The 22,965-nt window shown below is 34.3% G+C and overlaps 1 protein-coding gene across 1 annotated transcript in view; it reads right to left on the bottom strand.

The window, feature by feature from the left end:
• CCDC178 (coiled-coil domain containing 178) overlaps window positions 1-22,965 on the bottom strand; it is a 181,162-nt gene that overhangs the window by 43,335 nt on the left and 114,862 nt on the right. The window contains exon 18 of the mRNA XM_050709125.1: window positions 15,214-15,363. Within this exon, the coding sequence (XP_050565082.1) occupies window positions 15,214-15,363 (150 nt within the window). The remainder of the gene's footprint in view (window positions 1-15,213; window positions 15,364-22,965) is intronic.

Raw genomic sequence — 22,965 nt, forward strand, 5'->3', positions numbered from 1 at the left:
GAGAAGAGATTAAGATACACAGTCTTCAGTCTTGTATGAAGGCATGGTAATTACAGATCAGCTAATACTTATAGTATCATCACCATCTCATTCAAGGAGTTAAACTGGTAGAATGAAGATAGAAGATGGTGAAACAACTATTGACGATACTTATTTCTGTAAGATGAAAAATAAATATAGAGAATTGTGCTCTGACTCCTCTTTTATTCACCGTAATGTCATGGAAGTTCCTAACTTTAGGCAAGGTGTTTGTAATGGGTAAACAAAAGTAGTACAATTTCTTCCTAATTATGCTTTCTAAGAAAACCTAGTTACACAAGCCACTTGTAAAGATGTTAAGATTTTCTGTCTAAAATTAAAATTGTTCTGATTTTTTGTAAAGTTCTCCCCTCAAATAAATGCTTCTGATGATGTGAAGATTCAGAAAATGCTTCAACAGCAATAACTGGGATGGACGCTGTGTTGTAATAATTTGGATACACTTGACTAATGCAGTTATTCACAATGAGGTTGGCACAGTGCCCAAAGCGTTGAGCAAACAAATACAGCAAGACATTCAGTTTAGAGCCTTCCAATGCTGCAATGACATTTTTGTTTGGTCCAGGGGTATAGTGGACACTATAGTGTACTCTATCATCAAAAATTGCTAAAATATATTTATATTTCTTTGTTAAATTCACCAGCGTGTTTTATGTAAAAAATGCTGGTGAGGCACAAGCATTTTTAATCAAATTAGTATGCAACATAAGGCAGCTGTGTATTCAAATGGGTTTTTAAGCAATTTGGTTGTTTTCTTTATAATAACAGGAAAGAACATTTTGATTTTGAAGGTGACAGAGGCAATATTACCAGAATTAAACAATCTGAATTAGCTTTTTCATGAAATGTAATATGTTTTATGCTTTTAGATGGGATGCTCCACTGCTTTCAGATGAGCCTTTCACTGTCACAGTCAATGGCCAGGAACAGAATAAGCTCTGGAGGTAGGATTATCCTCAAATTTAATTTTTTTAGAAGGAGCTAATGGCAAATGTTTCTAGCGAACTTTAGGTGCATCTATGTTATAACTAGAGAACCAAGACAGGATATTAAAAGAATAGATAAGTATGAAATTAGTAAACAAAGTTTGAGATTTTGATTATCTTGAATTTGATGCCTGAAATGAATATAATCTCTAGAAAGCTAATATATATAGATAATATTATATAGTATATACTTTAGTTTTCAGATACACAAAAGAAGAAAATAATACTAATCATTTTCATGTATGATATAGTGCAAAAGAAACATATCTTAAAAACATTTAGATATTAGCTCGTGTAATATGATAGAGATATCTGCAGAGAGTGAATGTAAATTTATGTTTGTTATACCTCAGGATGAGGAATTTTTTTTCTGTTCTGTAAAACTGCAGTTTGAATCAGAGACACAAAGGGAACTACTTCACTACTTCACATGAAAAAAACAATTATCTGGAAAATAACATGGTGATTCATATAATTCACTGACTTTGGGATCAAGTTTTCTGAGCGTACAAATAAAAAGTATGTTTTTTTCTCAACTGTTGTTAACAATGGTTGTTAGCAATGGCTGTTCAGCAAATCAGATTGGGTTCTTTCTATCTGACCCTTCGTCACAAGCCCCCTGAATCCCCCGAGGGTTTTTCAAATATGCCAATCCCACCTTTAGAGAAGCCCACATAGAAATATCTGTGTATGCCTACAGAGCACATCTGGTGTGTCTAAGACCTTGGTGTAGTGAACGATGAGAGCAGCATCCTTCTATACAGTTCCTGACATTTCCTGCAGTAGAATGAAAACCTGGGGACAGAATTATCAGTAGAACGGGATTCTTTTCAGCGCTGTTTTAAAGTAACTAGTCTGAATTTGGACTGAAATGGTAGAGTATTCACAGACATATAAAGACAAGGGATTTAAAAAGATACTCCTTGGTTTATGAACCTCTTCTGGAGTGCTGGCTACCATTCCTCTGCCCTGAATTTTCACTGGGCTTGTGGCAGACACATGGCCACTGAAGGCTGTGTATGAAGTGTAAATTCCTTGGGAAGGTGGTTCCCTTCTGCAGGATTCTGGGAAGAATTTAAACACTTTGCAAAGAGTAGCAACAGCTCATTTATCTAAAAGTACATTTTGCAAGTTATACAGCTTTAATGAAGTCAACATACTCATGGTCACAGAGTAATCCTTTGTGAAAGTCTTATTTTAGACTATGTAACCTTGAGATTTCAATTCCCACTTTTTTTTTTTTTTTAGAGTGTATAACTGCCATCTATGCCTGCCTTACAACATCAGAGAGACATTAAGAGACTAGAAGCTTGGTTGTGTCACATTCTTCCTGGGAGTAACCCAGAAAGGAGTTCTGGTGGGATTCTGGTATGCAGAGAAAACACAAGAATCAAAGGCTACTGTGCTGGAAAAGGATACTGCTTGGATGAATGACAAAAAACAGTCATTATTTCAGTGGATCAGATACAAAAGGAATTTTTTGCAAGACCGTGTGGAGCAGATAGACCCTATGCTCTGTCTACAAAAAAAAACAACAGAGGAAGATGTACCTACAAGATGAAATTTCAAGAAGGGTCATTGTTGCTGTCTTTGTACAGTTATTTGGAAAACCTTAGAATGGGAGAAACACATTTGGAACCAGTTAGAGGAAGCAAGTGGGACCACAGAGGAATCAACGTTACTTCTCAATAGAAGAAAAAGAGGAAACTCTTGTATTATCTGGTGGTACATCAACATACAAATCAGATTGCTACTGTTTAAAACAATGCTTAGGTTTCTTTCTGTCCAATATGGTGTGTTTAGAGAATTTACTCTCATCAGCTGAAGAAAACTAGGCATGCATCAGAAAGGTAAGTATCATCCATGTTGCCACCCTCATAATTACAAAAATAAATAAATAAATAAATAATGAAGGCAACATTTGAAATACAGTCAAAAAGCTTCATAAGGCAACCAATAGACAATGATTAAATAGCTTGTCCTATAATTCTATAATCCCCAGGAATTAAGGTAAAGAGTCTGGTAATATAGGATCTGTAATCACACAGGAATAGAGGTAGAGCATCCAGCAATATGTCAAGACAGAAAGAATTATTCAGAAAACTTCAGGCCATTAGTGTTAGCCAGGATTCTTTTGCAAGAATATTACTGGAAATAATGGTATGGGACAAGATTACAAGACATTTAGAGATGGGTGATTTAGTTAAGGGCAGACAGCATATATACACTAAAGGTAAATTATGTTTGACAAATTAGCTTGAATCTGATTATTTTAATGTTCTGTGAGTGAAAGAATGAATTAGTGTCTACAATTTATCTGATTCTCAAAACTGTATTTGATATTTGCCATGAAAGAGACCAAGTTTACAAAGGGAGAATTACAGGCAGTTATTCAAATAGAATGAAAATTATCTCAGGAAAATGAAAGAGCATGTCAATTAACAATAACACTTCAGGTGGAAAAACGTATACAATCAGCAGTCAATAAGCACCACTTTACTTGACCTATTACACAAATTGCACTGAAATCAATGTCAAGAATGGCTAGATTTAGAGGTAAAACATATTAGGACTAACAAAATTACACTGAGTTACTGGGAAGTGGATAGTAAAGCTACATCGACACAGTTTATCTCTGAAAATTAGAACAGTTCTGGTGCTTTTTGATACTATAATTCCTCATTCCCAGCTCCTTTTTTCTTTTTTTTTTTTTAATTAGTCATTTATTCTTCTATTCAGCAAGTCCTTTTTAGAACCTGTGAATGTTTGTTTGTTTGTTTTTCATAGGGATAGATAATTTTAAAATATTTACATGATGTAATTTATTCCAACAGATCCCTAAATGTGTATTTATCGCTAGTGAGTTAGAGTGATTCATACCCAAGAGCATGAATGAATCTGTTATAGCTGCTCCCTAGAGAAGAGGATTTCTAGCCTAGGTCATTGTTAAATTTCCGTCTTTGGCTTCTGGCAAGAGCATATCACAGTCACAACAAATAATCATACTCTGATCTTACAGACACCTTCGGTTTATTTTTATAACTGAGACACATAAAGAGATTTTTGAATCTTCTTCCAGAATTGATACGTACTGTGGAATTACACTTTTTGAATGTACTTGGTATGTCAGATTGAAAATTTCTACCAACAGTGTTCAATGGTAACATAAATGCTAAAAAAGATGTGTGAGAGTATGTGATGTTTCAGCTCCATGGCAGCATGAGAAGATATTGGCCAGGGTTCTGATGGTTCTCTTGTTTGATGGATGCTCAGCTGTGTTCCCTCCTTCTTGTCTTGCACAGGGGACATGCATGCATTCGACTTGGCAAAACCATTATGTAAAGTGCAGATGTGGCTGCAGGTTAACTGGGTTTTGCCAGTTTAGTTTTCTGCCATACCAGTTCTCTAATCTGGTACCCAAAGCAGGCACACAACCAACACTAGGGAGGAGCCAGACTACAGCTGCAATGATTTAGATTTGCTGATGTTGTTATGGCTGTCCACAGGACATAGGAGCGTGCACAAAAGCTGAAACAACCTCATTACCCAGAAGAAAGCAGAAAGCTAGTTGAAGGTGGGAATTGCCATGAAATTGCAGTGTAAATAGAGTAAACATAGTCTTTTATGCACAATTATCATTATTTGTATCTGCTTTGTCTTTTTTGGATATTCCAAATTAGAGCTCTTACTTACAGACTTAACCTGATATCAGACAAGAACGATTTTAAAGGGCTTGCAAAGTTACTCTTTACTGAAGGGGGAGTGACATTACAAACCAGACATCTGGGCAATTAAACAAGAGTCCCAGTCTCCCACCACATCCCCACTGTAACCAGAAAATAAGGAAAAAGCTTCTTTCTGTATTACACAGGCTGGGTAGGAGCAGGAATGCCAGAAGAAGTAGGCGTGATTTCCAGTGATGGCTGGCAGCTTAGGATGTCCCCTGGCATGCAGTAATGTAGGGGGACAAAAGCCTGAACCCTGAAAATCATGGGCGACTGCACTCCACTTGCAGGATTATTCCAGGGTTAAGGGTTCTCAAGAACTGGAAGACTCAAATTCACATTCTCACTGTCTCATTTACAGCAGAGATTTGAAAGATGTCATACCTCTCAGTAGCAGGCCCAGCCCTGAGACCTACATCATTCTGGGGTTTCTTCCTTCAGCATCACTAACGAAACTGCTTCTTTTAGCATAATTTACTCAAAATTTCTTGTAGACCAAGGTTCTGCTGTTAGACAGATATCTTAATGACCATTTCATCCTTTTTGTCTCCTCCAAAACTAATTATTCACAGTGTGTGAGTACAGTGAGAAACTGAGACAGATTTAGCCAAGGATAATTTGTAACCTGGTCATTCAGGCAAGTGTTCTTGGGAAAGGAGGGAATTTTATTTCCAATCATTTTGTCGGGATACTTGAACCTGGGAGGATACTAAGCATCTGAATTATTGACATTTAAGCGAGGAAGTACTGATCTCCCTTTATGAAAAAAATATTAAATGCCCTTTCTACATCAACCCATTTATTTCTAAATATATTTTATTTTTAATCAAACTAAACTGATTTTTTGTTTCCTCTGGCATTTCTGTTTCCTTTGTCCCAAATTCTGAAAATCTTAGTTTAGATTAGTCTGAAAGAGATTTTAAAAATCCTTCATATTAATTTCTAACTAAAAATTTACATGCACAGCTCTGCTCTACCAATTGGTGGTACAATCAGTCAGGTTATAAAAGACTTTTATTGTATAATCTTACATTCCAGTCTCTTCAACAGTTCTGATTTTTGTTGTTGTTGTTGTTGTTGTTGTTTTTACTTGTAAATAACTAGTTAATGAAAGTGATGCAGCTGATCCGTTAATACTGTGTAGACATTTTAGACATAAAGTATAGACATTTTAACCTCACAGATACCATCATTAGCGATTACTTTTAAATTTCCCAAGCAAGCAGAAACAAAGCTCCTAGCATTGTAAATAATTGCAAGTGACAAAGCCTGATAAAATAGAGGAGACATTTGACTTACTGTCACTAGGAGACGGTAGAGGAATCATGACACCGTAAGTCCCTCATTCCCGTCAGACGTTGTTTTGCTGACAGGAATCAATATTAGCCATACTGGTAATTTTATATTTTTCATCTGTGGATCCATTCTAGCTGTCTTCTGCTTGAACCCTTTACTGTTCTTGGGAGACATCAGTACTATGGCATAAGCCTCTCTAGCACAGGCTTTCACTGCTGGACATTAGAGGTACAATCGCAGCACACCAAGCTGCTCATTGTTTCACTTTTCAAAAATATTTTTTTTTTTTTGGACATTGTCCAGACAATTTTGTTCTTTAGATCTGTGATTTCATATTCTACTGGCTTACCACAATTTAAAAATAATTCTTACAAGATCTTAGTAGCCAATCTTCCATATAGGTAAGAACAACACTGTCAGGAAATGGTTGGTTGGGAGATCGTAACTCAGTGAATTCCTTTCTGTTTTTATATTTTTTCCACTTGTTTAAGTCAGGAATTTTCATCTAAAAGATGAGGAGACACATATGACTAAAAATAAAGAAAAAAAATAAAATCACATGTTCTTTCCAGACAAATCTGTGTGCTCTTACTGTGTGCACCCCAGCTTGTTAATGTAATGCTTTCCAAGAGCTAGTGCTTAGTTTCCTTGTTATTTTTAAGGGAAAACCCAGTTTCTGCCATTCACTGCAAATCACTACATAGAGTGATTTTATTTTAATCTCAGCATTAACAGTTTCAGGGCACTGCTGGGTCAGAAGAACGAGACACCTGCTCTTCTTATGTTCCCTTCTCAATTCCATGGACACATGCAATAGTAGGTGGTAAAATACTGAACGGGATAGTTTGTGTGCTTAGTATGCCCAGGTGGCCAAGAAGGCCAATGGTATTCTGAACTGCATCAGAAATAGTACGGCCAGCAGGACGAGGTATGTACGTGGCACTGATGACACTGCCCCTCAAATTCAGTTCAGTTTGGGGCCCTTCACTGCCATAAGGATGTCGAGTTGTGCAAGTGAGTGCAGAGAAGAGCAATGAAGCTGGTGAAGGGACAAGAAAACAAGATGTATGAGGAGCAGATGGGGGAATCGGGGTTGTTTAGTCTGGAGAAAAGGAGGCTGAGGAGAGACCTCATCGCTCTCTACAATGACCTGAAATGAGGTTGCAGAGAGGTGGGTACTAAGGGACATGGTTTAGTAATGGTATTCAGTAGGCCAGGTCGATGGTTGGACTTAATCATCTTGAAAGTCTTTTCCAACCTAGATGAAAACCTCTATGTTTCTGTGATTCCACAGATGTTGCTTATGTACAGTGCTGTGCTATTCAAACCTTGCACAAGGTGCAGAAGCCATCCATTCTTTTGCTCTGATGTGAAGCTAAAAAGCTTTTAACAATCAATAGTGATAACATTATCACCCAAACAAAGTTTCATTATTTATGCTATGAAGGTGTATCATTGTGAAGAGGAGAATGAATGCCAGAACTGGTTCATATATGACATTTACCAAAAGAGTTTAATCTATGTTGTTAGTCTTTGTTGTGAGATATCTGTTTTTCATAAGGTCTCAATCCTTGTTGTCTTAATACTAACATGACCTTCAACCAAATCCATACTAGGCTATTTTCTCTGTCTTTGTGAAAATGACTGATTTGGAAAGCTAATGGAAATCATACCATGCATCAGTTTCTTTCTACACTGTGTTTCAAAGAATAAAGTGATTCTGCTTTCTCACTCCAAATTTCTATTTAAGCATTCTCTCATTTCTTAAGTTAATCTTAGAATTAGTCATTAACATGTCTGGTAGCCACAGTGCTGTCACTTTTCATAGTATTTCTTATTATTGCCTGCATATGAGAAGGCACTTCCACCTGCTTTTCTCACGAGATGGGATATTATCTGTACAGATTAACTTGAACATAAAAAGACTGCTGACAAACCAACAGTTTCTTTGAGATGGTTGCTTATGTATAATCACATTCTCCAAATGAACTTCTACTTGTATGAATCCTCTAGTAAATAAATTATTCAATTACCATAAATTATAGAGTGGATATAGGATTGGAGCTGGCCAGCACCTTATTGGATTTCTTTTTACATTCTGAATTGAAATAAGATGGACAATTTTTTTGTTGGTTTGTTGGTTTGTTGGTTTGTTTTGTGTGTGTGAAACAAAAAGCTTGGAATATATATGTGTTTATTTATTTATTTTTCAGAAATACAAACATAGTATTTCTATGATGAAATATGTTCCCTCAGATTTCTGATAGACACTAGGGTCTTAACAGTTCCATAAGCAATCTAGACTTGAGGGAAGTAATGAAAACTGAGAAGAATAATGATCGTTAGAACAAAAAGGTGTTATGATATCTTGACTTCCAATCTCTATGACAATTTAAAGGACTCATGGCATACAAGTCTTTCCCAACTGTCTTTAAGCCTATGAAGCAGACTTCTGTCCTCAAATACTGTGTCTGCCAAAACTTGCCTCACTGGGACAAGCTTCCCTGGGAGTCACCCAAAATGCAAAGAGAGGTTTGACTAAAAATCTATGCAAACTGTTTGCCTCAGCGACACAGGCTTCAGCCATTAAAGCCCTGGCTCCTGTAAAGGTCCTGGAGCCATACCCTCATGTGACTGGTTCAGAGTTCACACAAATGCATGTGGAATGGAAGCTCACCACAACCAACCAGTCAGTTGAGATTTTTTTTTTTCCCCAGCTAGTTCTGGTTGAGCCCATTTCTGCTGATTGATGTTATTTTAATTCTTTCTGAGTGGAAAGGTTTAAGAAGGTGTGATACAAAGTTTCTACCAGTTTCTAGAATAACTATTTGCATAACAGGCCACATTAATCTTATATGTTAAACTATTAAGATTTTTTTTTATTTTTTTCAAGCATACAAACATGGAAAATGTAGATCTAATAAGACTTTAACATAAGTACCCCTAATAAGGCATTTGAGATGAGTTGCAATGTAGGTGTGCTTTATAATCCCGAAAGATTCTAATAACTTTATGTGCTAAAAATGAAAGCAAAAGTATGATTTTTATTAAATAAGAGTATTTTGTTGGTTGTTTTCTGCAAGTGTTTTTAGTTAGTTATTAAATGTTAAGTCAAGCTATTTTGACACCAAATATTTTTATACAGTATTTGTAAAATTAAGCTATAACACTGTGACCTTAATGACGCTCTTAATGTACGTTTGAAGTAAATGTGAATGAACATGAATTTACGTAGCTAATAAGAATGTAAATCTCAAAACTATTAATCCATGTGGTTAAAAATGAAAGTGTGAAGTAGATACAAATATTTTTTGAACTTTTGAACTTTTCCTAAGGATGTTGTTTCCTACTCTGCAACCATTCAACCTCGCTGCTTTACATGTAAACAGGAGAAAGTAACTAAAAACTTTAGAGAAAAAATATTGATTTTAAATTTAATAATAGTAATGGAATAATAATTCTAATAATAATAATAATAATAATAATAATAATAATAATTTTAATAATAATAATTTAATAATAATAATGGAAGTTCTGCCTGTTTTTGATTAAATACGTCTGTGACCGTAATAATCCTAAAATCACTGTGAAGTGTTACAGAAGAAATAAATGTTATAAAGGGTTCAGTAAGCACATGCATGTACATCTCCTGATACAAAAGCCCTAGAACACTAGGATCAGGGTAAGCTTTACTTCCTATAGCAAGTGCGTCACAGAATATATGCAAAACTAAGCCTTCTAGCTTAATAATATTTTCTTGGATATAAAAAAGAGTAAACACAGGACTGAAGATTATACCTACCACCTGACTGAGGACTGAGCAGCTTCAGACCAGGTCTTCCCTGCAGTTTGTACTTACAGGCACATTAATGTGTATCTACTTGTTAGAAGGTATTGTGAAGTACAAGAAGTGCTAACAATGACCAGCTCTTTCTACTTTGGTTAGTAAGAGGTGCTAGCATAGTCTGTTTTTTCCTATTCTGTTCATCTTGTGCTGAATGGAGTCTGGAGGAGGCATACAGTTGCAGGAATAAAAAGAAAAAAAAAAAAAAAGATTCTTTTTAATTAAAGGTAGTGTAGTCCCAAAGCTGGGAAAAAATAAGAAAACCTTGACGAAAATAGGGAGGTTTGTAGCTTGTGTAGTCTTTCTATAGCTTGTGTACCTATTAGGAAAAAAGTGGTTTCCTGATCTTTTTTCCAGAGGAATTAGAGAACACTCAATTTCAAATAGAAACGCTTAATTGAATTATCACTTTTCTGTATTTCTTACAGAGAAATAAAGAGATTTCACTTCCTGTAATGGGACACCTTCTTCTATAGGAACTTATTCACTTTTAAGTCCTACAGACACTGTTCTGACCAGCCATTGATATGGCTGGTGCATACAGAAAGAAGACCGACTTCTCCTTAAATTATCTCAATAATTTAATTTTGTTATCAAACTAATAATTTGATTTGACTGCCTTTTGTATTAATTTTCTGATTGAGTCATTTGACCTTACTGAGCTATTGATTCAAATTTAATTATTAATTTAATGCTTACATTTTTAAGATATAATTAGCTCAATGAAAGTTTAGTACATTTGCATAATAAAAACCTTACTGAAGATACATTGTTTTCCTTATGTTTTTATATGAAGCTATCTATTCTGTCAACCTATCACGGTGTCAAAATTCTAAAGACAGGAAAAAATAGTTAAGAATATTGTAAATTACATAATTTTGCTTATTAGCTACTATCTAGTCTTGCTATATTTGTAAAAAGGAAATTTTAGCTCCATCACACATTTCCATTCATAATCAAACCATCTCTGAAAACTGGTTAAACATTTAATTTTAAAAGAGATAAAACTTCTGATATCTCTTCTATAATAATTTTAATTTCTTTCACACTGAATCTTAACAGTTTTCTTTTTCATTTAAGATTTGTAAGGAAATGGGAATGGAGGTCTATTTTTTTTTTGCTTTAATCTTATCCATGCTTTTGCTATTAGTCTTGTGAAGATATGAAACAATCCAAGATCTCCAGATGAGTGAACTGAATAAGCAAAAACACCATTTAGAGACAGAAATTATTTTTTGTTTATATGAGAATAGTATTTTTTGCCATTAAGGTCAATGAATGGGAACCACAAAATCTGAAGGAGTTAATTGCATAAACTGACATGTGCCCACTATCAGATTTATTTTATATTCTATTTAGTCATTCAAAACAACAGGGACATCATTAAAAAAAAAAATAAATCCCAGTTGAGCAATATACTAAAAGTAGTAATATCCAAGAGGGCTGAAATCCAGACACATGCATGAGAAAGACATGAAAATATGTTATCTATAAAAGCGGAAAAGAACTTCACTTGACTTGCATGACTTTTTGTATCAAGCATGCTACAGCAGTCTTTTGATTCTAATATGAAGCTATAGTAAGGATCATTGCACTAATGCATGAGGATTTGTGATAATGTTGCAGAAATTTTACTGTCAAAACTGAACTGCAGTGTAATGACTTTTGTTATCATGGTTTCTAATAACTATTCAGCATGAGTTGACCCTACATATGTTTTACTGCAATAATATGTCAGTTATCCAGAAAGTAAAAAAAGGAAACAGAAATCAATAGATTCTCTTCCCCCACACTCTCAGTATAATGTTGCCTCTTGAAGACAGCAGATCATGAATATGAGAATGATTTTTTACTTAAATTTTAAAACAATTATAATTGGCATGGATATTATTTTTAAATACAAGTTATGTGAACAAAAACAATTATCAAGGTTTTGTAAGACTATGACACTTTTAATTTTAAGGACAGATTCAGGTAAAGAGCTTCTTAATATATGAGATGAAGACATATCTCTATATCTGAGAATCTACTCTAACTTCATGAGAACAAATGCTCATGTCTACAGTACAACCATCAATGTATTAGCACAATACAATGGAAGTATCAAATTTTATTCATGGGACAGATGTTATAAGATTGTACAGTATAAAAAGAAGGATATGGTAAAGAATTAAGTTTGGTTTTCATGCATTAAAATATTCCTAATACTAATATGAAAGCCCTTTGAGATCTCCAGAAGAAATTTAAACAGAACGTTAGAAACTTGAATGCTTCTAAATTAAAGCTCAAATTCTTATCCATTTTTTTTTTGATTTCAGAAGTCTAACAAAAGCATAAAATCTCCTGGAATTTGTTAAGGTGAAGAATTTGTAATATGATAATGAAGTAGAGTAAAGAAAACAAAGGCAGTAGTAGTACTATATACACACAAAAACATCTTATTACCAGTGCTTCATTAATCATGGGAACTGAAGAAAGCAAAGATGTTTTCTCACTTGCAGCAAAGCTGAAACTTGCATGTGTGTTTTCTACCAGGCTACTATCTGTTATAGCATGCTAGGTTCTCCTTAAGTATCCAGAGGAAAAAGTAACATCCAGAAAATGTCAGTGGGATAGAAAACCTTCTTTCATTACACCTCATATGTGTAGTAGTATGAAGAAAATCCTTCTTATCTCCTCCAAAGAGAATGCCTTTGCATTCACCATGCAGAAGAAAGTATACTTTTTATGGGCATAGCTCCTCTATTCAGCAATGCGTATTCTCTCTATTATCCTCCATAACTGCACCTTACTCAGGGCACAGAATCTTACAAGGTCATGACAAAACTTTTCATGTTACCAAAGACATTTCACCTGTCATCGAGATGGAGACTTTTCTTGGGCTGAACAAAGCAGCTATTAGAAGCCCAAAGCAAACCTACTTAGTTACAGCAGTTACTATATCCAGTTAAAAATACTCCAAACGAATTAAAATTGGCAATGTGCCTTTTACATAAATATTCATAAAATTAGCTTATAATTTGAGCAATTATATGTATAGGATGTAAAGGGAAGAAAGATCTCAGGATTTAGGAAAGGGAAGGATAAGCACATTTTCTTCTTGAATGTTCATGTCATTGTAATGCATGTATATATTACAACATCTAGAAAAATCATTACTTTGACAATCCACCAAAATTGATTTTCTGTTACAGTTGTACTTTGCTTATTAGCAAAACAAACAAACAAAAACAAACTTCTTTTTATAGGAGGTGTATGTAATCAACACATTTTTAATGGAAAATATTATTTCTATTTTAATAGAAATATTTTGTCTTAATATTTGGGCTAGTTTGTCACTTAACAAAGTGTAGAGTTATCAAAAAGGAGATTAGATTAGTTGTCCTTGTGATTCTCAAATTAATATTGCAAATAGAATTTCTCTTCTTCATAACTATACCTCACAGAGGACTGTCAGAAATTCTAAATATTCCTATCACTAATTTCTAGCACTAGCAAGGTATATGTGTTGTAATGCTGATTATAAGCTCTCATAGAACAGAAACTTACTCATAACCATTTTCTTCATAAACAAGGTTTTAAAAAGCCAAACAAATGATTATATGGCAGTGCTGATGAAACTAGATCCTGTTGGTATTGCATTGTAATTTTGCTATATTTTACTATGTTTATTTTGTTGTATACAGATTGAGAAGGAAAAAAGCAATAATATATGCCAATTCATTTGCAATTTTCTTTACTTCCAGATTACCTCATTGAGATGTATGATAATATTATCCACACTATGTCCAGAAGAGGTAAACTGCTGAGTAGGAAATCTTTCACAAATACTACCAAGAACTATTACATTCTGAGAATGTGAAAGACAAATATTCTTACACCCAAAGGAATTAAACCAGATGATAACCTAAGACAAATCTATTTTTCTTTAGTGAAGTTTATAGAAACTATGTCCTAATTCTGTATTCAGAGAAAAATGTTAAATTCCTCCTATAACCCACTCCTTCTAAGAAACATTTCAATACCCATAGCATTGTCTGTACTGTCATACTAAGAGAACACAATTGACACTCACTTGGTGAGGATAGGAGATAATTTCTTCCATTTTTTAATGTTTAATCTCTAACTTATTCTCCAAATATGGTTATCCCTAAGAATACATGACTGAAAAACAGTTTTGTTCTTGAAATATAGAGGGGTGTGTAGTTAATAAGAATGTTCTGGAAAGGATTTTCTTATTGATATTTATCAGGAACAAACTGAATACACTGAATTTCAAAAGAGATTTACTGAGGTGTTATGTCAGAAAATGAGCAATGACTGAAGACATGGGTATAAGATATAAAAAGGATTGATAGGAGAAAAGAACTACAAATAATTTAAAGTTCACTTCTCATTCATTTATTTATTTGAAGATTTCTACACTGCACTTTTAGAAAATGGACTAAAATGTCAGTGTATCAGGACCTGATTCCTGTACAAAAGACCACAGTTAATACACATTCTTACTAGAAATTGTTGATACGAGCATAAGATTTGTGAGTATAATGATTTCAATGCATATTAATTTTCAAAAACACAGATATGAAAGGCAAGCAAACAATAACCGAACATAACCTGGATAATATTTTTGGATTGATTATAGTTGTTTTTGATAGGATCTATTCTGAGAGCAATAGATACAAAGCAAAGAAACAAAGAAAAAAGTATTTTTTACGTGAATTTATGTTACATTTCCACAAGGTTTTACAACACCTCACTTGATTTATGTTCCACAGCACTGTTAAATTCAAACAAAAAATCTTTTTAAATATAACTATTTATTCAACAGAACATTACACCTCACCACTATACCTCCATCATGGATGTTCATCAAACTAGATTTTAACTTTTTTCATTTTCGTTTGACTGTTTGCTAAATTAAAGGCTTACAATATCTGATTATAGCTGTCATAAAACTCACAGTTCCCTGAAAGAGTATTTCATGGAGAAGTTATGTGTAATGGTAAGATACTGGATACGATACTGGGTAATATATTTTTGTACAAAAATAAATATATTTCAGGTACAAAAATGGAATTATGAATTAATTAATAATGAATAATGAATACCTTACATGAAATCTCTGTAAAATTTAAAAAACGAGCAAACAAGAAAAGATACGAAAATAGAGAAAGTGTGAAATGCTCATGAAGAAAACAAGAATTCAAGTGATAGGTGATAGATTACTAGCACATATTCTATTGCTATTAGGTAGCTGCATTGATCAAATTAATTTTAAAGAGGAGATAAATGAATTGAATGAGTGATATTAGTACTTTACCTGCTGATAATCTCTAACTGAAGCTTCCATCCTGATTCTATTGTCATAGAGTTCTGTGAGGTCTTCTTTACTGTTTAAGTGGCAGTTCTGAGAAATTTGATATTCTTGAGCTAACCACAGATTTTCTTTAATGACTTGCTCCAGAGTGGCCTAAAGAGAAAATTAATTGATTACACTCACAGCAAAATGCCTTTCTAAAAAATAAAATTATAGGTCTTGACTCATTCACTTATGAATATCTCCAAAATATAGACGGCAAGATTATGATCTCAGTGAAACCAATGGAAAAACTCCAAATGTATTTAAAGTGGTTAGGATTTTGCTGAATATGTTTTTACTAAAATCAGTGTTATTAATAAATAATTTGTTCAGAAAATCATGTTGTAAATAATTACAGTAGAAACTACCAGAAATAATACATCTTCTACCTTACTACAAAAGCCTGCTTTCTGCAAACAAATTATCTTGTCTTAATAGCCAGGGATTCCATCAAATTCTTCACCCATGTTGTACTGTTCAAATATTTCTTTTTCCAAGTTATTTGAAAAACAGTCAATGCAATAGTCATGTACTTTCTTAATGATTTTAATGTTTCCTGATCACAATTTGATTAACTTGATTTTAAAGACTAATTAAATTATCAGCTCTCATGGTTTGCCCCCAGGTGAAGCTGAAGTTGTTTGCAGTGTATGCTTCTGTAATCAGAAACATTTCCACTGCTTTTAAATCTGACCTTGACTGAATTTCCTGTGGTTATAATGCATGACCTTCCAACAGTTTCACAATTTTATATAAGCTACAAGGGCATAATCTGATTTAATTTAATTTTAAAATGATTTCTGACAAGAACATCTGCTGTAATTGTTATTATTTTTTCCCACCAAAATGCACATTAGGGGAGGGAAGCCCACCTAGACTTTTACCCATAGAGTTAGTTGAATGTTAAAATTTCAGTCTTTTGACATTTAGAATTTCTTCTAACTTCATAAATATAAAACTGGATAGCTGATTTCCACAATACAAAATATTTCTTGAAATATGTTTTAAATGTATAACTTGAATGTACCTTTTTATAACATGATGGGTAGTGATTACAATGCCACCCAGTAGGGAGGAGAGATGCATGAAAAAGATCAATGGGCAAGCCTAAAGCTTATTAAATTTGCATAAGTAATGCCTGTAATGCAAAAGTTATAGCCTAAAAGTTTCTCAAGTTAGAAAAGTTTGCTCATGAGTCAAGTTTATACAAGTGGACTCTTTGTCATCCCATGTGCTGTGGGTACTCTTGCTGAAAAACAGAGCTAGTGGAGCAGCTAGAGCAGTTGGAGGAGCTAGTTCAGTATGGACATCACCATGAGGTGCTACCTGCATGGAGCCTGTTTATCCATCAGGAGTGATGGCAACCCTCTGACTTGAGAATCCCAAACTGTCAGTGAGATGTTACTGCAGGAGGTGGGAAGCAACCACCTGACTTAGTAATTGCTTTACCAAAATCCAAAGAAAGGAATTGTAAATAATTTTAGTTGCATTTTTGACAGGGGAATCTGGTAATATTCCAGAGTTTACTCTGTCTACCTCCCTGATGCTCTTCGTCCCTTTGACAGAATACTGCGTAAGTCAAAATATGCATGTCTAAGGCAGAAAAAAAAAAAAAAAAAGAAAAGGTTTCGAGCATAGATGTGTTTAGATTTATTTTCCCAGATCACTGATTGAAGGTTCAAGACACTCTTTACATGTGAATCCTACAAGAGCCAGACCCTGTTCCTGCTAGTCAAGCTCTGTTTGGTAGGGCAAAAGCGTATTCTTATCTCATACACTGGTGAAACAAACAATGTTTTAACCATACACTATAGCTACAATTTACCCTGGAACCCTGGGGGGCTAAGGACCTTTGATAAAATTCAAACCTTGCTTTAGTATCTTCTCTGACTTTAAAATAATTTGCAGTGAAATAGTGGGCTAATAAAGTGTCAGTTCTTCTGGGGTCATGGTGCATAATGTTGAAGAAGCTTTATGTTTTTTGAGTCTGTTCCCAAGAGTGTAATTTGGTGTCTCACCTTTAAAAGACAAAACTATCCAAGGGAAACAGCAGCATGCCTGAATAGGTTCCTAGCCACCCTGTGGAGCTACTTTGAATTTGGGGAGTTCCCAAGACAGTTAGCATATTAACAATAATTTTACCTCTTTTTCCTACACAATGTCCTAATCAAGATATATCCTATTTTTATCAGTATTTATACATAATTTCTGAAAACGTTTGCTAGAAGTTTGCCATGGTTATGCAACCAAATCTGAAAATTCTTCAAGTACAGAACTGTCACTCTATACATCATTAAAATACTAAAATGTTATTAATCTTTTAGAAATCTCAAAATAATAAAGGGAAAGATATTACTCTTTGGATAGAGGTAAAACCTGTTTTTCAGGCTGATACTTTCATGAACATGAAATGTTCATAAAATGACTGATTAATGACTGTTAATATGCTGATATTCAATATCTGAAAACAAGTGTTTTCATCATTAACAGTATTTTCAAATAAGTAAGCAATATGGGAAAGTGAAAGAAAAACTTACTTCTGGAAGATTAACATCAACATAGCAATTTTCACCAATATATATATGTGAGTACCAATATATATACGTGAGTACAAAACTAGAAAAGTCCTACTGTTATTTTTTGTGTAATTTAAAATGACATTTTGACAAATAATTATATATGAAAGAAAACAAAATATCACTTTCTGGATTTCTTAAGACTTAGTGGCTATGTTTGTATGGCCAGTTAAACTAGTTGTCCTGTCCCCAAAAAGTGCTTCATTGCATAGCCTATGTCAGCTGTGGAAGTTAAGGTGAAATGATTCTTTTTCTCTAATTCACTCCTCTGAAAGGAGCCCTAAGGATGAGAAGGCAAAGAGTATACATCCTTTGAATACCTGAGAGTCACTCGCTGATGTTTCTGCTAAGGATTTCACAGAATGTAGACAAGAAGTCTTTAGGAGCATTCCATCTTTTTGAGAGAGAGGAATGGTCAAACTGTGACCAAACTTGGTACGCCAGAATATACATTACACGTCTTTCTCCTGTTCTAGGACATCAGGGATATGAATCTCAAAACCAATAGTACGATATTTAAGTAGACAACCCTGACATTTGGTATACCTCTGCCACTCAAACTTCTGAATTTGCAGACTTCCTGCAAATAAGAATAGTGTTCCTATAAGAAACACTAAGATTCATGTGTTTGTTCTTTTTCTCTTCAGCAAAACTTGAAATCAAAAACTTCTTGTACGTCAGGTTTTGTCTACAGGTATGTTTGAGCTCTTCAGGCATTCTGGAACAGATGTCTGAAATATGCAAAACATTTTTTTACATTTCTACATTCAAATGAAGTTACTTTCTTCAGTGAGAATAAATGTATACTTCTGAGGAATTTCTTGAAGACTTACATGAAATAAAACTTGAGCGTTGAAGTAGAGAAATCAAATGAAACCAGAAAATACCATAGTATAAACAAATGAAAGAAGATATTTCTGTGTGTAGTTTAGTGTATTTCTATGTGTAGTTAAGGTGTGTGGAATATCCACTGATGATTATTGAATCAAATAAATAAATAAGACAAAAACAAATAAACAAAAGCAAAACAAAACAAAACTGAAAGCTGGGGGATTATTCAGGAGAAATATTACAAAATGCTTGCCCTGTTACTATAGTCAACAGGGATGGAATACTGGCCTAGAGTCTGTCTACCTGATTCAGCACATATTTTTTTTTTTCTCTCTATGTTCTCTTACTCAACACAGAAGCTTAGACTGTCTTTCTTGAACAGCAAGAGGCTGGAACACTTTTTTTGTGTGTCTGCTGAACACATTTGGAGTGGAGTTCCTGTCTGTCATAATACAAATTCATAATGAGACAATAAAATATGTGGGAAAAAAAAAAAAGTAAAAACATCTAAGTGCTTCCCCAGAACTTTCAAAAACGTATTAGTACAATGACAGTTCAACTAGCCAATAGGAAAGCAGATGCAATGCCATGCAACACAATGATAAATAATCAGTCCAGTATCTCAGGACATACAGAATTTCTTGCAATAACTAAACTTTAGTCCTTTTAAGCTCCAAATAGAGACCACCACTAACCTAGTCTAACCGAGAGAGAAAAAAAAAGAGCAAGAGTGAATGTTAGAGACAAGCAAGGTATACTGCAACTTACTGTCTGAACCTAGTGTCTGCAGCACAGAGAAAATGCATTTCATGTTAGTCTTCCATCCTTTTATGTATACCAATCACTTTGTGTTGCAAGTGATCTAAGAATTATTTTACTATTCCATTTTGTGTGGCAAAAGTTTGTAAAGAATTGTAGAGACTAACCTTAGGATCAATGATTTTGTCCACATAGTGATATACCAATAAACAAGATATAAATCCCTGTAGTTTACAATCATCATTTTGAATGGTCACTCTGACAGCAGTGTTTTATTTGAAAGATAAGAACAATTGATTTTGACAATCAGATGCATCAGCACAATAAACTAATTATTAAGGGATCTATATTAATTGCTTATACAACTTAAATTTGATGTTGTGAAGAATGAAATTGTTTTCCCCAAGCAGGACTGTTTCTTTTGCAGGCATGAAGTATCCTTGTTGGAGAACAACCCAGAATATGAACAGCAAAAATAAATTGCTTATCTTAAAATTACTGTGTTCACCCCTCCAACTCCAAAAAGCTTCTCCAATGGCGTTAGTTACATTTTTCCAGAAACATCTACTAGGTATATCATGTACATGTTCCTTCCCAGGACATAATGAGCATGGCATTTCCAAGCACTGCACAGTCAGCATAATACAGCTGAAAAGTCTCCCAGCTATGGAAAAGGAAGTTACTATAAACCAAGCAAGAGGTGGGATTTTTTCTGGCGTCTGAGGATATATTGTTACAATAACGGTAGTTTGCAAGTTGTGTGGGTTCTGCAAGTCACAGAAACTACAACAGAAGCTACACAGAAGTTAACCGAGTAATAATTTCTGCTGCATTCACCATACTTAGGATTTTCTGTTGATGCTGTCACCAGCATTTGAAGACTGGTAATTTATGCACCAAGGATCTTGCAGCTCCTCAGTAAATCTCCAGTACTGCAACCCTTTTAAGGTACGCTGTGCAAACAGCTGAGCCCTTCTTGAACAAGCTCTAACATCAGTCAGGGCATTTACCTTGTTGATATTATATACTGGGCTAACACAGATTCTGGTGGTCTCTGAGCTGAAACAGGTCTTCCACTGTATCTGCTACCAAAAAGCAAAACCAAGAAAAAACAACAACAAAAACAACCCTAATGCACATAGCTCAGAGTTACTGAAACTAAATCTTCTTAAATAAAGTATGTTTTTACATCCATAGCATGAAATTTTGCTTTATAATATTTGGTTGGTGTCTTTGAAAATGCACCCTGAAGTATACACATAGACAGAGAAGTGAGAGATCGTATTTTTGAACAATGTGTTAGAGACCATTTAGAACAAATTAATTACTCTTTAAAAAAGAGTATGGTGTAAATTTTTTTTCTGACATACTGCATTTTTCTAACCTGCAAACTGAAGTAACAATAGCTACAAGTATCTTTCATTGATAACACAGCAGTTCAAATGGCAGTTCCAACAGTTTTGAAAGAAACAAGTTTAGTTCGTATGACTCAAGTGGAGAATTAATATGGGGAATAATGCATTAAATCATTGAGGAAAAAAATAGGTGAATGGCAAGCTACTTATATTACAAATAATGAATGCTGATAAAATAAAAATGAAAAAAATATGCTACTAAAATAACAACATTACCAAAACAGTATCAGTGAATATAAATACACACCTGTCTGTTTTAACATTACAAGTATTTCAAAGCAAATAGTATATAACAAATTTTGGGTCATGTATCTTCATGGCAGCCAAATCCAAAAAGTATTTTTGTTTCTTTTTCATATAGCGTCTTTTCTATGTATGGAATATTCTGAAATTCCGCAAAGTAATCTTTGGCACATGAACCAAACTGCATTTACACTAAAAAAAGACTGTGGTTGTAGAATGATTCTATACGTGCAGAAAATCTGAAGAAAAAAAATATATGCAAAAATTGAAGTACTGGAAATATTTATGACGTATAGACAAATCTCAGATCAATGCACTAGAAAAGCAGTCATTTTCATCCCCCCCCCCCCCTTTTTTTTTTCAAGAGCCAAAGGAAAAACATTTTCTTTTGTCTTTGGTAGTCATGAGTTCTGCCATATGGTCTTTCTGAAAACTCGGTTCAGACTCAAATGTTCCAATAATGATTCAACAGAACAGAAGAATTTTCTGCTAAATGTTCTTCCTACAGCTGTACAGATTAGCTAAATTTATTCAGTTTATGATACTTCTACTGTGAGATCTCAGCTGGGATGGGGGAGATTGGTCCTTATAGTCAGGGCCAACCTGGAGCCATTGTTAAAAATAGAGGTCACTTCTTGCACTGATTTGAGATTGAGACATGGAGAAATCAAAAAATTTACCAGTCCAAAGGCCTGAGCTCACAGCGTGGAGACCAACTGCAAGGCCAGGGAATGGTCCATACTACAAGGTGCATAGTGACACTGTTTTTACATATGTGGAAGAAAAAACAAGGTATCTAATTTGGCTATTTCCCACAAGGGTGTTTTTCTCCAACTTGTATATAGTCTACATTATCATGACCTGCTACAGTTGACAGAACTTTGGGGACTCAAGGTGTTATTAAAACACCATATGAAAGAGCCCTAAATGGCTCTGGCTAAACTGCACGGTTTTAAAATTCTTATTTTTACAGCAAGATTTGAACAGAACTTACAATTGACTATGCCTTCTTAGTCCTATTTTTGTCTGAAGTCTGGAAGCCCTGATTACAGGGAAGAAACTTTTGCAATATTATTGTGGTTTAGAGACAAAAATATTTTTCCTACCAAGGATGGGAGAGTTTCGTCTAGGGCTACTTCAATATTATGATCAGTCATGATCACAGAGGTTCAGAAGGAGAAAAGCAACTTTCAAGATCTGCAGAAAGTAACTGGATATTTTCTGTTTTCACATTGCAAAACTAGAATTTGTCAGTGCTTACACATGTTAAACATGTATAGCTCATGTACAGGCATATTTAAGGGACATGCAGGAACTGAAGAGTTCCTAGATCTTGAATCAATATGAGATCGATATATGGGAAATTCTCTTCAATGACCCCTGAGGAAAAAAAAAAAAAAAAGTGAGTTCAGTGTGTTCAGAAGGACACTGAAGAATTGGTAGCTTTTAAGAAGATAAAGAAAATGAACTGATGAAGACAGATCTTCATGACAACTTGTGCAGGAATTGTGTTAGGGCTCAGTACTGATTTGCTGGTGCCAACTTGATATGTCACTTAAGCAAGTCACAGTCCTTTCCTTTCTTGAAATCATGGAAAGAGATTGGTATCAAAGCACTGAAATGAAAGTACAAGCATGATGACTTCAGGTAGTATGGGTCAGTGACTCCAGCACTGGTGTCAAGAATATAACTTCAGAAGGCACAGGAACAAATTAGTGAGTCCACAGAAGTGAAAAATAAAAAAGTATTAAAGCAAGCAGAACACAAGTGAAAGTTCAAAGACAAAAAAAGAAATTGAATAAATAGCACTGCTGTTGCAGAAAATGTGAGTGACAACAGACTATAAAACAAAAATGAAGAGCAAACACATCTTGCATTTGATGCTAACT

The sequence above is a fragment of the Cygnus atratus genome, chromosome 2 (genome assembly GCF_013377495.2).
Source record: "Cygnus atratus isolate AKBS03 ecotype Queensland, Australia chromosome 2, CAtr_DNAZoo_HiC_assembly, whole genome shotgun sequence".
Taxonomy (NCBI): domain Eukaryota; kingdom Metazoa; phylum Chordata; class Aves; order Anseriformes; family Anatidae; genus Cygnus; species Cygnus atratus.